The 25,207-nt window shown below is 42.2% G+C and overlaps 1 protein-coding gene across 2 annotated transcripts; it reads right to left on the bottom strand.

Moving 5' to 3' along the window:
* Positions 1 to 662: 662 nt before the first annotated feature.
* PPP1R17 (protein phosphatase 1 regulatory subunit 17) lies at positions 663 to 19,373 on the bottom strand. 2 transcript variants are annotated; one of them, XM_025872942.2, is made up of 5 exons: positions 19,276 to 19,373; positions 13,755 to 13,861; positions 9,807 to 9,959; positions 8,341 to 8,493; positions 663 to 1,898 (listed from the first exon to the last, which is right to left on the bottom strand). In XM_025872942.2, exons 2-5 carry the CDS (start codon positions 13,834 to 13,836, stop codon positions 1,819 to 1,821), a joined length of 468 nt encoding a protein of 155 aa, XP_025728727.1. In that variant the 5' UTR covers positions 13,837 to 13,861; positions 19,276 to 19,373; the 3' UTR covers positions 663 to 1,818. The 2 variants fall into 2 exon arrangements, with proteins under 2 accessions (XP_025728727.1, XP_073754690.1); XM_073898589.1 differs by lacking the exon at positions 19,276 to 19,373 and adding an exon at positions 16,937 to 17,063.
* Positions 19,374 to 25,207: the final 5,834 nt, after the last annotated feature.

The raw sequence follows: 25,207 nt of genomic DNA, 5'->3' as shown, positions 1-25,207 counted from the left end.
GCAAAGCTGACAGCACAAGACTGCATCTGCCTTTTTCTGGTGAGAAACCCTGGGTAAAAATTGCTGCCGGTGGTGATATAATCCTATTCTGTACATTAATTGCCTTTGGCTTTTTAAAAAAATTTATGGTGGCCTGTGGCACCACTTATACCTAAACCAGCAGCCAGACACATCTTATTCCCCTCCCCCCTGACACGGTGACTGAGGCCATCGGAAGTGAAAGGGGAGCCCTGGGATCAAAGAGGCGAGAGATCATGAGGAACATAAAGCCTTCACCAGAGACTCCAAACCCAAATGTGAAGGCTGGCCGGTGAAGCCAGCAGGTGACACTCGGCGCGGGGGCAGAGGGCGCTGGAGAACGTGCGCTCCTTCTCAAAGGGCATCTGGTGCCCAGCATCAGCTGACGGCTGTCATGCCTCAAATCAAGCCTAAGGTTGTCAGATCTTGAGGTGTTTATCCAAGAGGATCTGGAAATCTAGACTCTGATGCAAATTCTTCTGATTGGATTATTAAATATTAATGGCCGATTCAAACATTGTTAAGCCTAGGTAGGGTCAAAAACAAACAAATCAATTCTGTGATTCTCTTTTGCAACCTCTTCTCTTTATATTTGCAAGTAAATAATTTTTAGAAGAAATGCACCAGGACGTAAAGATGTGGTTAGAAGCGTTTTTATTACCAGCGGTGTCCTGTATCTTTTCCACACTCGTGAGAAAGACAGGTTCTTGGAGCCAGGGTGTATACAGAGCTTGGAAATTACCACTTTTAGGCAAGATCTGTTTGAATACCCACCTTTCTACTTTTGAACAACAATTTTTGCCTTTCCCCATGTCTATCCTCTGTTGGATGAGGCCCTCATGCAAAGGTTCCCCACGGCACCCACAGGCAGCAGGCTGGGGCAGGGGTTATGTATAGACCCCCGCTCAGTAGCGAACACCACATCTTTCCTTCCCATCCAAGGAAACATAAGGGGTTCTAAATAAGTGAGAATGCTGGGAGGGGCCTTCCACGGGCCTTAATTAATTTTTTAAAAAGTAAATTCATCACAGACAGTATTCTACCTGTCATTGGTAATGGTTCACATGTGACACAGCTCACAAATTTCAGGACAACATGGTTAAGAGATGTTTCAAAAAACCAAAATGAGTAGGATATATTGCTAAGCTTTTCAGTAGACCAACACTCCCTATCACTGGTGTTCTCAGACAAGGCATGGTTGATTGGGTTGATGCCCCAGTACAGTCACCGTTACGGTATCAGTTGCAAGGACCTTGGAAATGGCACCAGAGACACTTGGACTCTTGAGGAAAGATAAAAGAGATAAAAGACCATGTTCTCCAAAGCAATCGGTGAGTCTGCACCCAAACATTCTCACCTCCCTAACTGGCAACAGGGAGTCCGCACTTGAACTACTGTTTGGATAATGTGAAGTCAAGTCTTGCCCACCAGCATAAACCAAGAAATAAAGCACTTGCATGCTGTTTGTTCGTGTTCTTTGCTCCATGAATTGATCCAGAAGATGGAGAAGCTGAACACTAGAGCTTTCCCTGTTACCTCCTAATTTAGAATGATCTGTTTCCTTTCCACTGCATTAGAAAATGAAAATTCAAGAGGTGGGAATAGAAATCAGACTCAAGAAAGAGGAGCGAGACAAAGAGGTGCCTGGCAATCTGATACAGTATGCCTCTTGGGGGAAAGGTGTCTGGATCTCAAAGGCGGACTATCGCAAAATGAGAGCAGAAGCAAGTCTATTTTTTTCCTAGGCCGCCACAGGGAACCAACCTAACCTATTTACAAGTGGTCTCAGGAGAACTCTCTTTAAATAGCTATCTTGTCACCATCCTTTTCGTCATCTTCCATGATCACTTTGGGTCTCTCGTCCCTGAGCAGTGTCACACCTGCAAAACAAAGCAACGATCTGCAATCAAGTGCCTCTAATGAAAATATTAGACAACCTTACAGCGTAGACATGGCAACCCAGAAACCTCTTAGCATCTGCAGAGCTAAGTGTTAAAGGTGCCGCCAGAGTCAGGGTGCTGGGTGCCTTATTTGGCCTGCCCAGACGAGCTGTGACTCAATGAAGCACAACCCTGGTGACCAGGAGACGCTCGACCTGGGAGTCAGAGGCAATGTTGACCCCCTGGTCTATGGTCTGCATTTAAGTTAGCAGCACAGGAAGATGAAAAGCAAACAGGTTTTGGAATCCACTTGCTTTGGACCTCTCATTCCGCCCCTCGCTCAGTCTGTGTTGGGCCAGTTAACACTTTCACACCTGAATTTGCTTGAATATAAAAGGAGCCCATTGATACTTATGTAAAGGGTTATTGTGCCAGTTGAACAAGAAACACAGGCTCACACCTGTGAACCCCGTGTCCGCTTCTCCTTTCACACGTGCTATTTCGGTTCCCCTTTGAAAAGAATGGGTCAGCAGCATGAAGTCAAAGATAAATACATTTTTCTAACATCTGGGGAAAAGATTGAGCCGAGGCTCTGAACATGCCATTTCTAAATGTTAGGACTGGTGGAAGATAAAGTTTACGTGGTTCAGAGCAAAAGGAGAAATTCAAGAAAGTGCAGAGAGTGTTCCTTAAGTTCTGTGGCTACAATTTTAAAAAGTTGTTCTTTCTTTCTTTTTTTTTTTATTTTCTTCTTTGGGGGGATGAAAATACCCTTTCTTTTTGGGAATTTTAGGGAGCATCAGATAGTTGGTTTTTTAGCAGCCTTACTAGGCAAAATTCAAAACTATCCCTATGTTGGGTTCCAATATATTTTGTATTTTAGAAGTTTATTGGCTGTTGAAATTCAGAAGCCTCAGCACAATTTTCTGGACTGATCTGCCTAGTTAAGACCATCCAAGGAGGGCTGGGTGGTTCTGCTCATCCTGTAAATTGTGAAGTAAGGTCATTTTAATAAAAAGACAAAGGAAGTTGTGATTCAAGGCTAGTCCTCCATGATTTCTGTCATCTACTCCAGCCAACCACCACTGCCTTGCATCTCCCCCACCTTCTCATGATTAGAGAACTTCCAGTTCATTAAGCATTTCATAAAGATCTAAACATGAGGGTAGAAAGCTGTGCACCACAAGAGGCCTTTCTACAACACTGGACTCCATTCAACAGCAGCAAATTAATGAAAACTATGTGTTGATCTTAATGACTATTCATTTGATTCAGTTCCTAGTTTGTTCATATGGGTTCTTTACCAATTAGCTGATATTTATTGGAGGAGAAAAACAGTTTCTGGTTGAAACTGAGGATTTTGCATAAATCACTTATGAAGCACAGTGGGAGATATTTTCTCTTCTACCAGCTGCAAGGAGGTTTAGATTTTTATTTGGAATTAAGGCTATCATGGTAGGAGAAAAGAGAGTTAACTATGCTAAGCCCCCAAACTTTCTGTCCTGATTCCCTTGATGCCTTTTCACATTAAGCCAAATTTGAGTTGATTCAAAGTGGGCAAAAGTGTTTAAATTCCCAGATCAAGTCAAATTTCTGATTACTGGGGGTATCCTTGAAACCTAGTCAGATGAGCATCTGGGCCAAAAAAAAGTCCTGGAATTTCAGGGAAGGGAGGAGCCTGTTTAGCCATCAAGGTCAGCCCTTTCCAAAGTAGGCTAGGCTTTCCACAGGGACATGGGAGGTAATTTCAAGTGGAAAGTGAACTAGCATTTGTATTAGTATAGTTAAGCATTATTTTTAGTGTCTTATAATGAAAAATACATATGGTAGCTCATGAACATCTTGATTTCATGGCTGTCACCGCTTAGGGTGAGGCTGAGATCAGTAGCTTCTGTGTCAGCAATATATTTTTATTCTTGATGCTTCAGATCTTCGACTTTGTTCCTTTGAAGATGAATGAGGTTTGATAAACACGGGTCTGTGGTTTAACCTAGTCCCGGTCCTCTGTTCTCCTGTGGGAAGCAGAGGTGTGTCTTCGAAGGAATGTGCTCTAGAGCCAGGAAACTTTGCCTTCTTTGGTGGTCATTTAACTTTGAGCAAGTCACTTAATCTGTCTGAGCCTTAGTGTATTCATCTGAGAAACTGGAGAAAAACTAAATCCTATCTCCTTCAAGGGGTGACACTGCCAGGTAAATGTAGACCAACATTCTTTGATGCTTCAGGCACACTTTTACATGAACCTCCATTAAAGCACATTTCACGTTGTAAGAATCATTGGAAAATACATCTATCCCCCCCTGCCCCACCAAAACTTGAGGGTCTTAAAGGATATTCTAGCATCTAGGACAGGGCTTGGGGTACAGTAGGGATTTAGAAAATGTCAGTTCCTACCCTTCTAGTCTCTGTGGAGGAGAGTTTACGGAACTTGGCTGTTTGTTAGAACCTGGTATGCTTTTTTAAGGCCAAAGCTGTCAGTCCCAGGTCTCTGAGGGTCAACCAATTAGCCTTGTAACAAGCTATTTTAGGCCATGATCCCATTCAGAGCTGGTTACCTGCATGACAAATGTATGGGAGCCAGGGCTAAGATACCTCTTGTCCTGGCAAGCCACACCAAAGAGAATACTCTATTCCTAGCAGGACAGAAGAGGTGTCACTTTCAAAAGGACGCAACAGTCCCATTTCTCCAAGTCCATTATTGAGCTTTGATCTCCAAATATTCATAGCTCATGGGCCAGTTTTCCAAGAGGCTTCTCTTCAATGTTTCCGGCCTCAGGATTTTTACTTTCTCTGGTTCCCATTGCCACAGACCTTCACTAAAGACTTCTTTGTCTTTTAAGCAGGTCTTGGCTACTCAGATCTTATTAATCACAACCCAGTGCACCCTGCCATGTGGTCACCAAGATGGGGGGCCCTGGCAAATGTGGGCCAAGTTGGGAGCAAACCTTGGGTTGGCAAAGAAACCGGAGATGATTCCTCACTGAGGAGTTGCCTGGCAGTTGGAGCCTGTCAGATAAGCTCATTAACCTAGGGGAATGAAGGTAGTTAGCAAGAGATTTAGAAGAGAGAGATAATCCTTGTCCAGTCTTCACTTGCCAAGGGCTAATGAGAGGAGATGTCTCCAGAGTGCATTTGTCTGTGAGTTCCTCTCAACACCCTTATTAGAACCACTATGAGTCTCTCTGAACATCTGCCAAAGGCTCTATCCTTATCAGCTTAACTAGCATTCCGATTACTGCCAAATCTTTAGATACTAAAAGGCTCTTCAAAAATAAAGTGCTTCAGCTAATATGCTAATAAAAGCTAGAATCATAGAACACCATCTATAATTGCAAATGCAACACAGAGATTTGCTGATTCAAGGAATTCCATAATGTGTATAGAGTCCATGGATATACAGCCTCCCTCTCCAGCTCTGTGTACTTTGCCCTGTTTGAGAAACATTTTTTTTTATTCAACTAGGAAGCTGCTCTCCTAAGATGTGGATATTGGGATGCCAGCAGCATCCACTGCCAGAGAAACAGGGCTCAACATTTTAGGAAGTCCCTTGAATCAGTAGGTTTATATGGAAAGGTTAAACACTGTGGCTAGGAAAATTCTCACCTTTAGAAACGGTTTGAGTAATCTGAAGGAATATCAGGTTGAAGGGAATGGAGAGGAACTGACATTTATTGAGGACTTTCAAAAAACCAGGATCTGTGCTAAGTGCTTTATGTGCTTTATTTAATTATGTTAACAATCCTGAGAGAAAGATTTTATGGTCCTGCTTTCAGAGATGGATGGAATGAAGGAGGCTCTTTTGTTTGTGCTAGTTGCCCGGGGTCACAAAGCTAGAATGATCAGAACCAGATATCAAACTTAGACCTTTCTGACTGCAAAGCCCATGTTCAATGCTGTGTGCTAAGGTGACTCTCTGCCCATAAATATTTTTGTTCCTCTACCAAGTCTTTCCCTAGGAGGACTTCAATAAAAACAAATATAAGAATGGGTAAAAAATAAAGTCTCCTAATGGAGAACTTGGAATTGCAGAATTGTGATTTCCAAATAGAATATCAAATCAACAGATACTTACTGAGTATTGCCATATAGAAGGGACTGGACTAGATATCAAGGTCAATACCAGCACAGTTCTCATGAATTCATCAACTGTAAGTCAATGTTAAGAACAGCTACAATAATGGCAGCAAGAGCCATAAAGACCATACTGAAAGAGATGACAAAGTCTTGGTATTTGCATGCCCGTGTCTACTACAGAGTTAGTTCAGAATAGAAAAGATTCATTTTGGACTTGGAGGAGTCTGTCGGCTGAGACTCTGAGCTAGCTGAGTGAGTCTTCAAAGGTGACTGGAACCAGGACAGAGGCAGAAGTGCAGGAAATGTGTGATGGGTTGGAGGATCAGTGCAGGTAGGAATGCATGCAGCTTATGAGAAACATGTTTGAGGCAGTTCAGATCTTGCCAGTTGGTCTTCAGTCCATTTCTCCAGAGAAGTGCCTCCTCAGGCTCCATGCCTCCTTGCCTGGCTCTGCTCCACAGAAATCAGTAACCTTGTCTGTACCCCTGACTGCCTATTCATGATGTCTTCTTCTGAGCCTTCTTTCAATTTTTTTCTTTAGTAAATAAAATAATGGGGAAACATAGTTCTATGACAACAAAATCCCATCTCCCAAAGTGTCCCTTCTGGATTGCCGTAGTGCCAAAAGTCCCAGCTATACCACAGTACAGTGAAAAACTGCCCACAGGTGAGACAGACCTGGCTTAGAGCCCCAGCTCTGCCACATCACTGAGTTTGATCCTGAACATAATTTGGCCCATTTATCTGTCCACCTAATCATCCCGTCATCAATCCAACCAATCAGCCAAGCAGCTATCCATCCATCAATGCCATCCACAGAAGACTTTAAGTTACTTAAATTCTCTTTCAGTTTTTTTTACCTATAAAGGGAGTTAACAGCTACCTTTCTTGTGTTATTAAGCTGATTTTAAGAAATCCATGGGACATACCAAACTCAATACCTAATATTTAGTAGAGTCTCAATAAACATTAGTACATTTTCTTCTCTGCCACCGCCCTCCAAATATCTATAACACACACACACACACACACACTCAGTCTTATTATCTAATCATGAGTATATATGTCTTATTCCCCAACCTCCACATAAAATTCTCAGGGACAAGACTATATTTCACTATTTTGTCTACTGCATAGTCTGCGCTGTGCACAGAGTTCAGCAAGATTTTTGAGTTTGATTTGACACATATTAAGATAGCTCTCATGAAGATGATACTTTCAGCATAAAAAAAAAAGAAATCTTGCCATTTGCAATGATGTGGATGGAACTAGAAGGTATTATGCTAGGTGAAATAAGTCAATCAGAGAATGACAATTATCATATGATCACACTCATATGTGGAATTTAAGAAACAAAACAGAGCATCATAGGGGAAGAGAAGGAAAAATAAAACAAGACAAAATCAGAGAGGGAGATAAACCATAAGAGACTCTTAATCATAGGAAGCAGACTGAGGGTTGCTGGAGGGGGAGGGTAACTGGGTGAGGGACACTAAGGAGGGCACATGATGTAGCGAGCACTGGGTGTTACGTAAGACTGATGAATCATTGAACTCTACCTCTGAAACTAATAATACATATGTTAATTAATTGAATTTAAATAAAAAAATAAAATAAATTAGTATTTTATTATGGGAGATTTCACATTTTCATATATATATAAAACTATATAATTAATACTTACTAACATTTTGTCATTTGTTTTATCTAATTGTCTTTATTTTTCAGTATTGTAAAGCAAATTCCCTGTAACGTTTCTGTATGTGTCTCCAGCACTAAAAGCTTTTTAAAACCATAACTAAACTGCCATTATCATACCTGACAAAATTAACAATAAATACTCAATTTCATCTAAGAAAAAGATGATACTTTCAGGGATTGTTTCTATAATTTGTTACTAAAGATAGATCTCGCTATTTCTGCATCTCTCTTTCTCTTCTTCTCTCCCTCCCTCTCTCTCTCTCTCTCTCTCATTGAAGATTTGGTCAATACAGCCAGCCAGATGTCTTGGGAGAATCAGCCATCAGTCGTAGGATGCATGATCCATGGAAAGCTGGGGAGGAGGGTATGTCAACTCTTTTCAAGGACCCACTGACATTTCTATTTCATTGGCTCAGTGGATCCGACCAGTTCTGCCGAAGCACGAGGAATACCCTGAATTCCTGGCAGCCCCTGGGGGAGCTGCCAGGGAAGGTAAGCCTGAAAGCCAGCAGTAAATGCTGCTCCCCCCTCCCCAAACCCCCACAGAGCGCTTCTGTGTGACACAGCTTGCTGGGCCAGGACAGAGGCCATGCCCGTGGCACCTCCAGATGGTAAGGTTCCTGACCTGGTCCCATCACCCCCTGCAAATGCTTTGCACTAGCCCTTTTACCTGCTGCAAAGGGGGACACGTGCAGGGCAGGTGTGTCTTTTCTCCTTGGTTTTTTCTGTTCCAAGTCAGTGTTATGAAGAGCTGGATTCATTTTGCCCTTTGGGTGTCTCTCTTGAATGTCGTATCTTTTAAGTAAGTGTTCTGAAAGCACACCTGCGTGGTTAGGGGAACAGACGGAGAAACAGGGTCATATACATATATCCTGATACATAGGACAATGCATGCATATTTGCACATATCCCTAGTGATGGTAGTCAATATAACTTTTCAAACTTATTTTAATAAAAGCTTTTTTTATATTAGGAATCAGTATCTGTTGAGGTGATGCAAAGGGTTTTGCATGCCTGATTTTGTTTTAGCGTCACAAAACCCTGAGGAACTTAATATTACTGTCACTATCACCTATCTGAGGAAGGCGAGGCACGGAAAACATGGCCACAGTAACACAGCTCATAGGGGTCGGACCCAGGAAGCGAGCCCAGGTCTGTCCGCCTGCGGGATCCATCCTCCTTAGAGCAGTGGATCATTTGCTGCTCTGCAAGCCACATGCTCTGCTCTTCAGGGACTTACGTGCCTTCTCACCTCTCCCACATGTGACATTTTTCTCCATCATTTACAAACTGTCTGACATCAGCCTCCTCTACACAACTTTCCACAATTCCCTGCCCAGGCTGAGCTCCCAGGGTCCTTATGGAAGGACCTCATTGTGGCCTTACCACTTACTGCGTATTTCAGCCATGTATGCGCTTCCATTATTTCTTATAAAACTGACAGTTCCTTCTCAGGAAACTCTGTGTTCTATTTGTTTTGTCTCCTTCCAAGTGGGTTGTGAGTGGTGAAGACACTAAATCAATGGCCCGGAGGGAAGGAGAAAAGGAACAACAAAACTTTGGGGAAGCGAGAGAGTCACACATCACACATGAGGTTGTTATGGAGACACGGTAGCTGTTCCCCAAACCATTTTGCTTTTCTCCTGGGCACACACACACCTGGGCGGCATCTTGCTGCCTCCCTTGCAGTCAGGTGAGGTTTGTGACTGAAGGAAGTGATGTGGGCCACTTTCGGGTCTGCCAGTCTTTCAGTCTATTCTGCCCCACCCCCCACCACCCCTTGTAACCCCCTCAGCCCCATGCCTGCTGGATGCTAATGCTCATGGCGACTTTGAAAGCCACGTGCTGGTGATGTCCAAACCTCCATCAGCCGGAGTCCCTGAATTACCGTTTGGAGCAGAACCTGCCTCCCCAACTCACACTACTGATGAGTGAAAAAAACCTTGTGTTGTGCCACTAACATTTTAGAATTTATTTGATATAGCAGCTGGCCATACTGTAATGAAGACAGGTGCAGGGAGAGTACCAGTGATTTAAAAACACCCAAGTATGTAGGGAAAAAGTTGTAAGACCAATGTGATCTAGTGGTAGTGGCTCCCCTTCACAGACGTGCAAACTGACCTCATTGTCCATTACCTGGTATAAAAGGTGGGATGTGCAGTGCTGGTGTATCTTTTCTCCTTGGCTTTTTTTGGTCTGATTCAACATTCAGGGCAACCTGTGCATTTTTTCCCTTTCTTGGCTTCTTTTTGAGATCACAGTCTTTAATGAACTGGTCTGAAAGGTCATCTGATGTTGATATGATGCAAAGAAAAAAAAAGAATATAACATGAGTAAGGGTCACTCACAAACTGGTTGGTTTCCAAGTACTTGTAGAAGCCATTTGGTCTGAAAAAGAGAAGGATTTATATATTTTGGCCTAGCGTACAGAAGACTTCCGTAGCCTTGCACAAATACATGGAATAAAACAGAAAACTGGGGTAGTCTATAAAACTCCAAATGAAGAGAGCTCCAATGGCCAGATAATCAAAGCAAAGAAGAACTTTAAAATATAGTTAGGCAAGCCACAGAGTGGGTTTGAGTTGAATTTCTGATAGAATAGGTTTTCTTTGCTAAATGCTCTTAATCTTTGCTCAAGGCTTGCTCTCTTGAAGACTGCACGGGCCAGTGCAGAGCCGTGCACGCTCTCCAGCCTTGTAATAAGGTTCTCCACAAATTCCTCACCTGCCTTCATTTCTGTGGCCAGCCAGGTCACGCTGACCATTCACACTTGCCTTTAGCATTGGCCTCTTCATCCACTTCCCCACTGGCAATCCAATTCTCCCATTTGCCCAGCCTCACTCCAGGTCCTCTTGTCTTCTTACTCAGCTCTTTACCTTCCTCAGTCCCCCGGGCTCGTGAAGCTTGGACTCTACATCATGTCCATCATATGTCAGTGTGTGTGATGAGTCCAATCTGATCACTCCTTGCCCATGCCCAGAGAAAGTATGTTCTCTGCTCCATCTGACTCCTCAATGCTTTGGCTGATGGTGCGCTTCTTTGAGCATCTCTGTCATTGTTCTAGACAATGACACTTGTTTATTCTATCAGGGTTTATCTCCTGCTCTTGACAGAGCCTTCTTGCAGATTAAGGGTTATATCCTTTTGATAATTTTATTCTTAATTGCCTCTCCCTCCCATAAATGCATTTTGAATGGATAGGTGGAGTGGACTGATCCAAGTTCAGTTGCTGACTCTGTCACTTGTTAGTTCTGAGAACTTGGGCCTTAATTTCTAGGAACTTTAATATTTTCTCAACTTTAAAGTAGGGATAATTTTAAATCAGTGTGTGTGTGTGTGTGTGTGTGTGTGTGTGTGTGTGTGTGTGTATGACAGAAACAGAGAGAGAGAGGACTACATTTGTTAATGTTGGTAAACAAGTTGTTACATTTGATATATTTTAGATCTCCAAAAGAATGTTCACTCTGGTCATTGCTCAACCCCTAACCTTCCACAAAATCCAAAGGAAAGCCTACCTTCCTGCGCTGTCTCCATAAGTCTTCCCCAGTCCTGGGTGTCCTTTCTCATTTTCTGGATATCCACGGGAGTTTTGCTCATGTAACACATTTTCTGCATATGTCTTCTCTGCCTTCTTTGATGACAGGTATCTTGTGTTTTTATCCCCTTACAGCAATTAATAAATATTTGTTGAATGTGTGCTTGAATGAATGAACTCAAGCATGTTATGTATAAGGAGAGAGTCTATTAGGGTTCAAAGAAGCCACAGACAATGAAGCTTTCTGTCTTCTCTGGAAACTCTCTATGGCCTGGTTACAGTCTTATACATCTACAACCGTGAATGGATTTAGGGAAATTCAGAGATTAATTGGAAATGTTCGGCCCCTTCTTCTTTTCCTTCCTCCCTTCTTTCTTTTTTCCTCTGTTCCTTTTTATTTTTTAAAGATTTATTTATTTATTTATTTATTTTTAAAGATTATTTATTTATTTATTTATTTGACAGAGAGGGCGAGCACAAGCAGGGGGAACAGCAGGCGTGAGAGAAGCTGGCTCCCCGAAGAGCAGGGAGCCCGACTCAAGGCTGGACCCCCGGACCCTGGGATCCCTGAAGGCAGACGCTTAACTGACTGAGCCACCCAGGTGCCCCTCTCTCTGTTTCTTTTTTATGTAAATATTCAGGTCAGTGTCTTTAAAATGTGGAGGATTAAAAGTGTCAAACCTGTTCCCTTCAGTTTCGTGGGTCTAGACATAACCTGTGTCATTCATAATGTATTTATTTGACAAACACTGATGAAGCTCCTCCTCTATGCCAGGCCTTGAGCAAGATTCTAGGACGAAAAAGACAAATAAGAAATAGTCCTTCCTTTCAAGTTGCTATGGTCTATTGGGCTTTATGTCTAGATGGTCTTTTATTTTAGAAAACCCAATATAGGTGAGAAAACTACCATTAGAAATACTTAGTAACCACACGTTATTATGCCTGCATCATCCAAAGATCACAGTGCATAACCAAAAATCAAATAGCATCATTCCCTTCAGCCATATATAATAGTAATAGATATTTCCTTTCACCTGAAGGATTTGAATAATTCCATCCAATCATTTCAATTTAATAAACATTTATTGAGATCATACTGCATGTAAGGCACTGAACCATGTGCTTTTAAGTTTACATATACAAAAAAACAGAGGTGAGAGGGAACTTTATTGAGTACTTTTATATACCAGACGATTTCACATCCTTCTAGTGTGTGGGAATGACCAACACCTTCTCTGATTCGTCAATGCCTGTGTTTTACGAGTTGTTAAATATTCATAGCATATCCTAAACACACAATCTCATTTGGTTCTCGCACTAAGCCCACAAGGAAGGTGTACAATTACCCCCAATTTGCCGATGAGGAAACTGAGGTTTAGAAGGCCAGATGAAAGGCTAAAGGTCACATTCCTGGCAGGTTATGGCATCAGGAGTAAGTTCAGGCTCTTGAGACCATGTTTCTTTTTTTTCTTCTTTTTTTATTTAAAAAAATTCTTTATTTAAATTCAATTATTTATTATTAGTTTCAGGGGTAGAATTTAGTGATTGATCAGTTGCATACAACACCCAGTGCTCATTTCATCAAGGGCCCTCCTTAATGCCCATCACCCCATTATCCCAACCCCCCACCCCCTCCCCTATGTTTCTTAATGCCTAGCTGAAAATGCAATTTTAAAAATTTATTGCCACGTAGCACAATTTCTCCCCATATCATACATACCATAGACATTTGTTGAATGAATAAATATTGCTCAGAATGGGTGTTGCCCAGCTGTGGGGTCTCTGGAAGTACAGGCTGGATATGGACCAGTCATGGGTCACCATTCCAGCCCAGGATGCGACTCAGTACACAGTACAAGGCATTTGCTTCAGTTTTGACTTTTACTTCAATTGCACTTTTTCCCACTTTTGGAGAAATCCTGAACATAAACTATCTTGATGGCAAATGCGGGGGGTGGGGGGAGTCATAACCAGGCGAGACATAAACAAAGGCTATGAATATGCAAAAGGCGCATCCATCAACCGTCTGAGTGTCTCATTTTTAGAAATGGGTAGAGGCAGAAATGTTTCTGGTATTTTCATTACAAAGGTTATGCAAAAAGTCAGTTCTGGAAAGGAAACAGATTGACAATAAAGCAGAAAAAGGCTATTTAAAATTCTGTCTTGATAGGCAAAGAGAGATATTTGAAATATTTTATTGGCACTGCACATGGGGTGTAAGTGTGCCGGCAAATACTGGAAACAAGCTCTGTTGCCACATTCCATTTATTGCCTCAAAAATGCTCTGCCTGGGACTCGGTCAGACCCAAAAAAGAGGACAATGCCTTTCTCTCTTTTTGTAACTCTGATGAACCTCTCTCCAGTGCTTCTGCTAATATTCACACGGCAGACCCCACAGAGTCATGGCTATTTGCCTGTCCATCTGGTGTTGGCTGTCACCGGAAGGTACACACGATCGGGTTTCAGGGGGCCTCCCTTTGACTTGCAGAGAATGGCAGAGACCCCTCCTTTCTGATTTCTACTACTGACATTCACATTGGAGCTTTTACCTAAGTGGTCACAACGAGGGTCTAGCTTGTCCAGTCTGTCTTCTGGGAGCTCCAATGGCTGCATTTGTTCAGTGGACATCATCGAAGGAGATGTTTCTTGGGCAGCACTATGGAAGTATAAGAAACAAGACTATTAGGGTGTCCTCTGTTCATTTGTTCACTTATGAAATGAGTATATTTATTGATCACTTACTATTACATTCTCAATTTAATCCTGTTTTTCAAATCTACTTCTTTTATTACCTGCTAGAAGCTCTAACTGAAGATTTAAGTCAAAATGAATGAAACACACACACACACACACACACACACACAGATTTATCGGTAATTGCCGTGCACCAAATGTTCAATATTTATCTTCTTTCAGAGCACTGTGGGAGTTTCAGAATGAATACTTGTCAATTCTGAATTAGAAATGAGTTAGCTGAGAATTACAGAAACTCTTGATTAAATCTTGTTTGTATTTTTCTGTTGAGTTCTGCAAAATAAGATTATGCCTACTTTGCAGATGAAGAAACCAAGGATCAGAAAATACAATTAATTTATTTAGTCACACAATTATTAAATAGCCAAGATCCAAATTTTTAAACAGCCTGGATCTAAATCCAGTTCTGAAGACTTCCAGTAGACACCCAAGACTCTCAGACAGTGATTCCTTTGAACGCAAATTGAACCAAGCCTCTGGTTTTCTATCATTACATGCTATATTTTATATGCATGTATGTTTTACAAATATATAGCATGAAATGTATACTATAAAATAACTATAAAGTAATAAGATTTGTAGGAAAAAATCTAGCTCTTGAAATGGATCCTTATTATTTTCTCCCTAGAGATTTCTGACACTAGAGCAAGTCTGCTCCCTCTTCCCCCCATTTTTCCTAAACCACAAATCCATTGAACTTTCCAGAGCTATTAGCTGTAGCCATTGTCCAGGAGGAGTGGAAATCCAGAATGGACATGTGACAAGTCTGAATGAGAAATGCATTAGTTGAGACTTACAGAATCTGATTCTGTTTCTTTCTGATAATTTATTACTCATGTCTCATCATAATAAGAATGTTTAGAGAGGAATAAGATTAAAATGACCCAAACCGATCCTCTTTTCTTAAGATTCCTGGATCACTGGCATGCAGATGAACACAGGGACTAGTGGTGTTAACATTTCAGGCTCATAGAACGAGTTCAACTCAGTCGTCTTCTGAGGAGTAAGCCAGTTTTTCTCCAGGAAGGCTGGAGGGCCTCTCCCCACCACCCCCCACGAGCTGAGATCACTGCATAGCAGATGGAGCTGTTCACGGATTACTTGACCCTGGCTTTTAGTGTCACTCTGAGCAGCCTGAATGTACTGAGTGACTTTGGCAGAAATCAATTCCGACCATTGTTTTAGTGTTTGCATAGAGACTGCCAGCTCCCTGGGACCATATGTTGCTCACTTGGGTGGCTAGCCCCCACCTGCTTGAGCAGAGAGGGGAGTTATGGAACCATCAGTCGGGATGAGTGGGCTCAGTGCTGAGGCCTAGAGGTGAAGTGACAGCCTCAAATACGGCCTGTGCACCTACTTAACCAATCTTCGTCCTCTTTGGGCAGAAAATTGTCGGCTCTGTCCTTGACTTTATGCTGAAAATCACCCCATGGAGGACCTAGTCAAGAAATATTCATTCTCCAGAAGGACAGCTGAGGCTCAAAGACATCGAAGTCACCTAGTATTAGTGGCACGCTCAGAGTCAAGAGTGATCATTTGAACCCAGGCCTCCTGCCTTCTATTCTAGGTCCCCTCTGGCAATGGTCGCCCTCTCCCTCTCTCCATCCACAGTCAACTCTTCTTTGTACGTGGATCACATGGCCGCTCCTGTGTGCTCAATAGCGGGTTATTTAATTTGAATCTGAGCTTTCGAGTTCCAATGGATCTAGGTAAAATCTCAGCTCTCTACTGAAAAAGCTGTATGACTTTGATGAAGTAGCTAAATCTTCATGATGTAGTGAGGGTAAATGGAGCCCAAGTAGGATATAATCATGTTTGCCCTTTCTTCCTACAAGTAACAGCTGCTATGCTAGAATGAGCAAAGCCTAGCAACCTTGTGGTGCACCTGTCGATAGGCACCCAGAGACATAGGTCCCTCTCTGTCCCCCATCCCGTTCCTAGCCTCCCTGTTCCTACCTGTAAAATAGAGATAACAGCATCTACCTCACAGAGTTACTATAAGAGTTAACTAGAACAGCTCCCGGCTTTGCATATTGTGGGTACTCCATCCATGGCAGTCATTGCTCTGTAGCTGATGAAGACCAGCTTGTATAACCAAAACGTACTAAAATGATCAAATCTTTCATTTTCATCTAGATGCTGAACCACAGGAGAGCCAGGCTTCATTGGAGCAAAACGGCTTTCACAGTACTGGACTTGAGAGAGAGAAACCTGCCCCTAACAGGGGAATCGTGCAAGTGTTAGAAGTCCCTGGACAAGACAAGGGCACATGCTTCATCCCCAAGATAGCACCTAGTGTCCACGTGGGAAACACCACTGTTTTAAACCAGTGTGGTTGCAAGGATGCTGGTGGTGGACTGCCAGGCCTCCGTGGGCTAGGGGGCTGAGAGATGGTTTTCAGATTGCGGATTTTACAGCACAAAAATACCCTGTGCTGGGCAGGGTTGTGTTTTGCCCAGGGGATTAGAAGAGACTTTTATCATGGATGATGTCATTAAGCTCTTCTGGGCAGGAAAGCTGCACACAAAGAAAGGAACAAGTACATGAGGAGACAGAGGTTTGGTATAGCATCCCCTTATTAGTAACTGTTGTTTTACTTGCCTGCTGAGTGTTAGTATAAGATGACCCCGTCTCCCTGTCCACTTGCCATTCCTCTCCTCAGTGAGAAGGGCTGTGCTTGACGAGTCAGCTACTGTTAGACGTGAGCCAGTCTAATTCTTGAACTGAGAAATGGAATATTTTCGGGGCGCCTGGGTGGCTCAGTGGGTTAAGAGACTGCCTTCGGCTCAGGTCATGATCCCAGAGTCCTGGGATGGAGTCCTGAGTCCCCGTCCTTCCTTGGGTGCCCTGCTCAGAAGGGATTCTACTTCTCCCTCTCCCTCTGCCTGCCGCTCCCCCTGCTTGTGCTCTCTCTCTCTTTCTGGCAAATAAATAAATCTTAAAAAAAAAAAAAAGGAAATGAAATTTTTCCACTTACGATTGCAGACCCTGCCCCGTGCTTGCCTTTTGTGAATTCAGCCTCCCCACGCCAAGCACCGGCCAGAGGACCTTGCTCTGGTCATGCTGCCCGGGAAGCTTTCATCATCTCCCTCAGCAGCTCACTGAAATTTGGGAACTTCTGAAGCTCTGGCTCTTTCTTTCATACCTAAATACCCAGTCCCTTGGGTCTTCAGATTCCAACCAGGGGCTAGGGCCTTACAAGGTGCCTTGCAGGTGTTGCATGAACCGTTCTCTAGTACAAAGGTTTGTGACCTTTTAACATTCTCTAGCTATTTATTGTGTGTTCGGTGTGGTCTCTGAATTTTAACACTCACACAGTGATGATGATTTGGATGCTCTCAGGCTGCCCACCCTCATCCAAAAAGCCTGGGGCCACATGAGCCGTGGAAATCAGGGATTTTTTCCTACGTGACACCCTTAAGAGGGGTTGCAGGAAGCACCATAATCACACGCACTAATTCTGTAGCAAAAATATGAACATTTGCACTAAATAACACAAATAAAAACTACACCAAGATTCATATCCTCTCAGCTCAGGTCTTGCTACCAAATAAATTTATGTTGAACTTAACAACCAAAAACTTCTGGTCTTCAGAGTTTTTCAGATTTCTCAATTAGAGAATAAAGGATGGTGGGTCTGTATTAACGTTCTCAATGCCGTTTGAGAGAATGAGGGTGGCTTGGTTGTAGCATGTACAAGAAGGAAACCAAGTGATAGGATTTCAGGGGTTTGAGGAGGTTTTCAGACCCTGATATTAAACTCTAGCAACTTCCTCTTGCTAATTTTTACATTCCTTTTCACAAGGGACAAAGCCTTTTTTTTCCCCCCACAGAGAGACACTTACAAATGCAAATACCACTGAGGGAGGAGATATATTAACTGACATCACACAATACACAAGGTCACCTGTGCATTTAATGACAAGAGTCACCTTCTCTTTTGAGAACAAGAACTGGGAGATCAGGGGACTGGGAAGGAACTCCACCAGACTGCAGAAGGACAGACGAGCCAGAGCAGGGGGCTACAGCTGAAGACGGGGTGGGAGGGGGAGCCCACCTCCACCAGCACAGAGCCAGCTCCCAGTTTAGGGCAGGAGTACCAGTTCCTTAGCTAAAACCATTGGTCAGTTCAGTCTGAGGTCAGAAGTAGGTTTGGGCATTTTGTCCTTTCTCTAAATACTGAGTAAGTTCCTTAGTTGGATGTTAGAATATGAAGTTTAACTCAAGGCCACTGACTGTAAGCATTTGGTGCAATATGGGGTAGAAGCAAAAGTTTGGTTACTTGTACCACGCTCTAGCTGGGTGAACTTGGGAAAGTGGTATGCCCTCCTGGAAACTTAGTTTCCACATCTGTAAAATGGGCTGATAGTGGCTCTTCTCCAGGATTGAGAGTGTTCACAATACAGCGTGTGTAGGGTTTCCAGCCCGGATCCCAGCGCATGCTGACAGTTTGAGAAGTGTAGGTTGCTTTGTTTGTTCTTCGCCACCCTCCCCTTGTGATTATGGCGTGTGTATCCTAACCGAACCATTGGAGCCATCTCCTGGCCCCATCCCTGGCCTTCTCCAAAGCTAATAATGAGATCAGAGCGATCCAAGGTACAAACCAATGGCAGGGCCCCCCCTTTCCAAGTCTGGGGAACATGGTACTACTGATTCTTAGGAGCGAGCTGACACGTGGCTTAATCGTAATGAAATTCTAAAAAATTCTAAAGAATTTCCCCAAAGTAATCAGCTCTGGATTTACCTGATGGAATAAAAAGTTAGGTTATGTCTACAGCCCAGTGTGGTATCTGATTATGTACAATTCATATCCTTTGTCAAATCTCTTTTTAACTAGAGGATTTAATTCAGGTCAAAAAGTACTACGTTTTAAAATCAAGTTTGTTCATTAAAAGACTAAATTTGCAGTATTCCTCCTAGGAGTGACTCTTCCTTGAAGTAGGGCACGGAAAGGGTTTTTTGGTAAGCACACTCGCCCCAGCCTCCCACACTGTGCGAATATGCAGATACACCAATGTTCCTCCCTGGAACTTAGCAATTTAATTTGCAAGAATTCTGACTCTCACAGAATTCAGAACTCTACCTCCCTTAGAAAAAATGTCTTGAAGATGATGACTTTTCCTGCTCCCCACCTAGCCCCAGTTTAGCCTTGCACCAGAAAGCACCCCCCTGCACGACCCGCCCCCCCCCCCCCACCGCCTTTGCTCCACTAGCTGCAGCCCTCTCTGTCCCAGCAACCATAAGGAAGCTGTAACTTACTGGAAATTTGCTTTTCTTGCCACGAAAGTTCTTGGAGTAAAAATTGGAAACACTTACCAATGAGTGCAGGCGCTGGGTGAGGCGAGAGATGGGGAGGGCAAGCCTCCTCCCTGAAGCTGGGCCGGCTCTTCTGCTGCAGCCGCTGCTTGCTGCCCGGCTCCAGTTCCTCTTATCTAGGGACCAGCTGCTGCCGTTGCCATGGGGATGCTCCGTTTCACAGGCGCCAGGGCAAGGGGGATGGAGAGGAAAGAGGACTAATCTCGCTGTCTCCGCTCCCAACTGCAATAATTGTCCATTTCAAAAACACAATACGGAGTTGTGCTTTGAGTACCTAGTGTGCAAGCCTGGAGAGATCTAGACAAGCCAGCTAGAACCACCCTATGCAGTAGGGTTTTTTGTTTTTTGTTTCTTTGTTTGTTTTTTGGCCTGACTTTGCAAATGTGGAAGCTGAGGCACAGTTATATTAATTAAGTGACTTGCCCACAAGGTGACTCAGCTAATTTTAACCCTCAGATCTACTTAAGTGTAAATTCACAGTACTTTCACTCACCATCTGGGCCCCTTAGAGTAGTATCAGGGTGAGAAGAATAATAGCAATCACTGACATTAACAGAAGGCTTCCCGTGGGCTAGGCCCTCTTCTTTACACGTACAGACTCATTTCATCTTCATAACAGCCTTGCCAGAGAAGCGGCTGTCCGCATCCCCATTTCACTGATGGGGCGCTGAGTTGATAAATCATCTGCACAAGACCTCTCTGCTAGTAAATGGTAAGGCTAGAGTTTGAACTGGGCAATGGGATGTAGAGTCCTTGCTCTTAACCTGTTTGCAGCACTGCTTGCCAAAGAGAGCATTTTAGAAAGAACAGCACATGGTGAAGAAAGCAGCCCTCACAATCTGGGGTGGGGTGTGGAGGCCAGGGAAAATTTGCTCCTTCAAAGGAACCAAAGCAAATGTTCTAATACGAGGAATTCACATGCACTCCAGGAAAGGGCAGGGGGAGCAAAGGGTGCTGAAGCGAGGCTGGCGGTGTGATGTGCTGTCATATGGAGAGGAAGGTTTTGTGTTTGGGCAAGCTCACTGGAGGAAATGTCCTGTGCTGAGCAGAGGAGCAGTTTGTAGTCTGTGGTCTGGGCGTGAAGAGCAGGGAGGTTAGTCTAGGGGATGAGGTAGGGATCAGCGGGAGGGGCTTGAGACCCCTGAGGGTAGCCAAGAGACCATCCACCAATGATGCCCAAGAGGTCGGTTCTCATAGACGAGGTACAGTACAATCCACGCATGTGGTTTCCTTTCCTTCCAGAGGCTACATGCAGTGCGGGTCTTGAAGGCCACTCGCTGGCTTCAACCACCTGCTGGTCACCAGTATCGAGTGGTTGATTCCCCCTTTGCATTTGCCAGCATCCCAAATAATAGGGCTGGAACCTTATGAAGCTCATCCTGAGGTTGACTCCTAGGGTGAGAATTCATTCAGAGGCCAAGGTCACAAATCTGCAGGAGCAGGCTTCCTTGTTGGATTCTTTTGTCTTTGTCCTTGTTGGAATCTCCTGGAAAGGGATGGAGGCTGCCAAAAGGTAATGCTCCTGGCTAGGAAGGGGGACTCTGGATGCTAAGTGAAAGTCCCTAGAAGCAGCTCTCTATTCCCAATCACCTGCTTTATCTTCTTATCAACAGCCTTTTTGGCCAGGGTGGTTAGCAGCATCTTCATTTCCAAACTTGAGTGGAAAAAATACACTTTCTTCCCAAACTCTTCACTTCTTTTTTAAAATTAAACATTTTTTGAGATAATTTAGATTCGCATGCAGTTGTAAGAGATAATACAGAGAAGTCTCCTGTACCCTTTAAGCAATTTCTTCCAATGATGTTATCTTGCAAAACTATCGGACAGTATCTCAACTGGTATTTTGGTATCGATACACTCAAGATACAGGATCATCCCATCACCACAAGAATCCATCATGTTGCTCTTAACATAGTCACACCCACCTGCCTCCCCTTCCCTTCCTCATTCTCCCTGCTCCCACCCACTCCTTAACTCCCTCAACCACTAATCTATTCTCCATCTCTATACTGTTGTTATTTCCAAAATGTTACTTACATGGAATCATACAGTATGAAATTTTTTGGATTTGGCTATTTTTCTGCACTCAGCATTATTCCTGGTGATTCATCCAAGTTGTTTCATGCATCAGTCATTTGTTCCTTTTTAATCGCTGCCTAGTATTCCATGGTATGTGCCAACACATGACAATTTACCTGTTGTAGGACATCTGAATTGTTCCTAGTGTTTGGCTATTACAAATAAAGCTGTTATAAAAATTCATGTATAGGCTTTTGTATGAACATAAGTATTCATTTCTCTGGGATAAATGCCCAGGAGTGCAATTGCTGGCTTGTGTGGCAGTTGCATGTTTAATTTTATAAGAAACCGCCAAACTGTTTTCCAAAGTGGCGCCACCATTTTATATTTCCGCCAGCCATTTATGAGAGATCCAGTTTCCCTGCCAGCATTCAGTGTTACAATTGTTTAAAGTCATTCTCATAGGTATAGGTGTAGTGGTATCTCATTGTGGTTTTAATTTGCATTCCCCTGTAGACTAGTGATGTAAAACCTCTATTCATGGGCTTATTTGCTATCTCCATGTTTCTTCGGTAAAATGTCTCTTCATGTCTTTTGCCCATTTTTTAATTGGACTGTTTGGTTTTTTTTACTGTTGAGCTTTAAAAATTCCTTATGTATTCTAGATACTAGTCCTTTATAAGAAATACAGTTTGCAAATGTTTTCTCCCAGTTTATGGGCTGTCTTTTCAAACTCCTAATGGAGTCTTTCATAGAGAAAAGTTTTATTTTATTATTAATTTTTTAAAGATTTTTTATTTATTTATTGAGAGAGAGAGAATGATAGAGAGAGAGCATGAGAGGGAGGAGGGTCAGAGGGAGAAGCAGACTCCCTGCTGAGCAGGGAATCCGATGTGGGACTCGATCCCGGGACTCCAGGATCATGACCTGAGCCGAAGGCAGTCGCTTAACCAATGGAGCCACCCAGGCACCCCTAGAGAAAAGTTTTAAATTTATGTCAAGTCTCATTTACCAATACATTTACCAATAAATTTTAGAGCACATATAGTTGAGAATATTTCTGAAGCTCTTCAGAGAAGCTGAATTGTGTTAGGAATTTTATTTTATTTTATTTTATTTTTATTTTTTTTTATTTTATTTATTTTTATTTTTTATTTATTTATTTGACAGAGAGACATAGCCAGAGAGGGAACACAAGCCGGAGGAGTGGGAGAGGGAGAAGCAGGCTTCCCGCTGAGCAGGGAACCCGATGTGGGGCTCGATCCCAGGACCCTGGGATCATGACCTGAGCCGAAGGCAGACGCTTAACGACTGAGCCACCCAGGTGCCCCTGTGTTAGGAATTTTAAAACACTCTTTTGTCACATAATTTCCCCAAATCAAAGGGAATATTCCAAAGAGAGAAGAGAATATGAATTCCTTATTTCCTCTTTGGATAGACATGTGTACTTATCCCAAGTTCAGGTTGTAGCTGTGGTGGTTTTTTTTTTTTTTTCCTTTCCAGGGCTTTCTACACACACTTCAATTGATTATGCCCACCACCCCCCTTTTAAAGCAGATGTAAACAGCAACTGAGATGGCAGATGGTAATGTGAATCTATACCTCAGAGAGCTCTAAATAACAGCCACATATGTGCAGTGTTGAAGTCATGGACCCTTGGCCTACTGTGCTCCCACTGTAAGTGCAAGGAGCCATTGTGTCCATGACATGATTTGTAGGTCCAAGAGCCCTCTGATGTGTGGCTCAATTGGCTTCTGGCTTCATTCCTGATGGATGCCTAATGGTAACTAGCTTTAAATGAATATATTTTCATTATAATCACAAATATTCAATCTTTACGAATGAGAATGATCACAGTGATGAACATATCCAGAAAATTTATTTTAGTCAATAGCCTATCAAGTGTGCACTTGAAATATTTGCCTCCCAAAATCAATCTAAGGCAGTTTCTGTGTTGAGGGGTGATGGGGCTCCCTCAATCAAGGAGGAGAGAGAGAGCGTGAAAGCAAGCTCACTGAAAATTTGCATGCTGGTTTTATCCCAGACATCTTGCTGGATCTCTTTGGTTGTCTCTTTCAGCCCTTAGAGAGGAGAAATAACTATTTCGGATCAATATTTTCTGGTAAATAGGTGTCTATGTCTTTGAGCAGCTCTGAATACCTTTTAGCTCTTTGTAACAGAAGATTATTTGAGTTAATCAATAACAAATTCTGTCATCATTTATTCTCATTGGATTAAAAATTAAAATATAAAACACAGTTAATATTTCAGAACTTAACTGCCAAATACTTAATATGTGCTTATTGAAATAAGAGATGATGTTATTCATTTATTTGAGATCATTGTAGATACACATGAAATAATACAGAGAGAGATCCTTTCTGTACTGTCTTTTGTGCTAGTGGTTTGTTGGTTTTGCTAATTAGTGTTGACCTTGTATAATGATTTGGGAAGTATTCCTTTTTCTTTAATTTCCTGTAAGAAACTATGATAAGCTGGTATTGTCCTATTCAGAAGTTTAGTATATTTTCCATTAAAACCATCTAAGCCTAGAAATTTCTTTGGGGAGCCTTCAAATTACAATTCAATTTCTTTACTGATTCCAGGACTGTTTCATCTTGGTTAAATTTTGGCAGTCGGTGGTTTTCAAGGATTGGTCCATTTCTTCTAAGTTATTGAATGTATGAGCATAAAGTTGTTCCTTTATTATCTTTTCAATGGCTGTAGGATATGTGGAGACATTCCCCATTTCTTTCTTGAAATTGGTGATTTGTGCCTTCTATTTTTGTCAGTCTTGCTAAAGGCCTTCAATTTTATTGACCTTTTCCCCAAAGAACCAGTTTTTGTTTCATTGATTTTCTCTATTGTTTTCCTATTTTCAATTTCATTGATTTCTGCTCTTATGTGTATTACTTCCCCTTTTCTGCTTGCTTTGGATTTATCTTGTCCTTCTTTTACTGGTTTATTGAGATAGGAACTTAGGTTACTGATGAGACCTTTCTTCATTTTTAATGTAAGCACTAATGATATAAATTTCCCTTTCAACACTGCTTTAGCTGCAATCCACATATTTTGATGTGCTGTAGCTTTATTTTTATTTAATTGTAGGTATTTAAAACTTTTTTGAGACTTCTCTTTTGACCCATAGGTTGTTTAAAAGTGTGTTATTTAATTTCCACATGTTTACAGATTTTTTGATTGTTTTTTGTTGTTGATTTTGAGTTTGATTCTACTGTGGTTGGAAAGCACACTTTGCATAATTTCAATTCTTTTAAATTTGGAGGTTTGTTTTATGGCCCAAGAAACAGTCTATCTTGGTGAATGTTCTATGATTTCTTGAAAAAAATGTGTATGGAGTGTTCTATGTTTTTCAATTAGATATTGTTGGTTGATTGTGTTGTTCGGATCTTCAATTTCTTTGATAAGCTTTTGTCTAGTTGCAGAGATGGGAGTGTTAAGTCTCCAACTTTTATTGTGGATTTGCTTATTTTTCCTTTCAATTCTATTAGTTTGTGCTTTTTGTGTCTGAGACTGTCATTTGGTGCTTAGGCTATTAGGATCGTTATGTCTTCCTGGTATATTAATCCTGTTATTATTTGTGATGCTTCTTTGTGTTTCTACTAAATTTTTGTTGTTGTTGTAAAGTCTATTTTGTCATACTAATATAGACGCTCCTACTTTTTAAAAATTGTTTGCAGTGCATATCTTCTTCCATCCTTCCATCCTTATCTATATTGTTGAATTGGAAGTGAGTTTCTTATAAGCAGCATGTAGTTGGGCAGAGATTCTTCAGATCTCTGTTATTTGAAATATTTAGACCATTTACATTTAAGATAATTATTGATAGATTAGCATTTAACTCTGACATTTTATTGTTTGTTTTCTTTTTGTTTCCTCTGATTCTCGTTTCTGT

The sequence above is a fragment of the Callorhinus ursinus genome, unplaced genomic scaffold (genome assembly GCF_003265705.2).
Source record: "Callorhinus ursinus isolate GAN/ISIS: 27379988/994484 unplaced genomic scaffold, GSC_fseal_2.0 scaffold12, whole genome shotgun sequence".
Lineage (NCBI taxonomy): Eukaryota > Metazoa > Chordata > Mammalia > Carnivora > Otariidae > Callorhinus > Callorhinus ursinus.
This window is presented reverse-complemented; position numbering and strand designations above follow the sequence as displayed.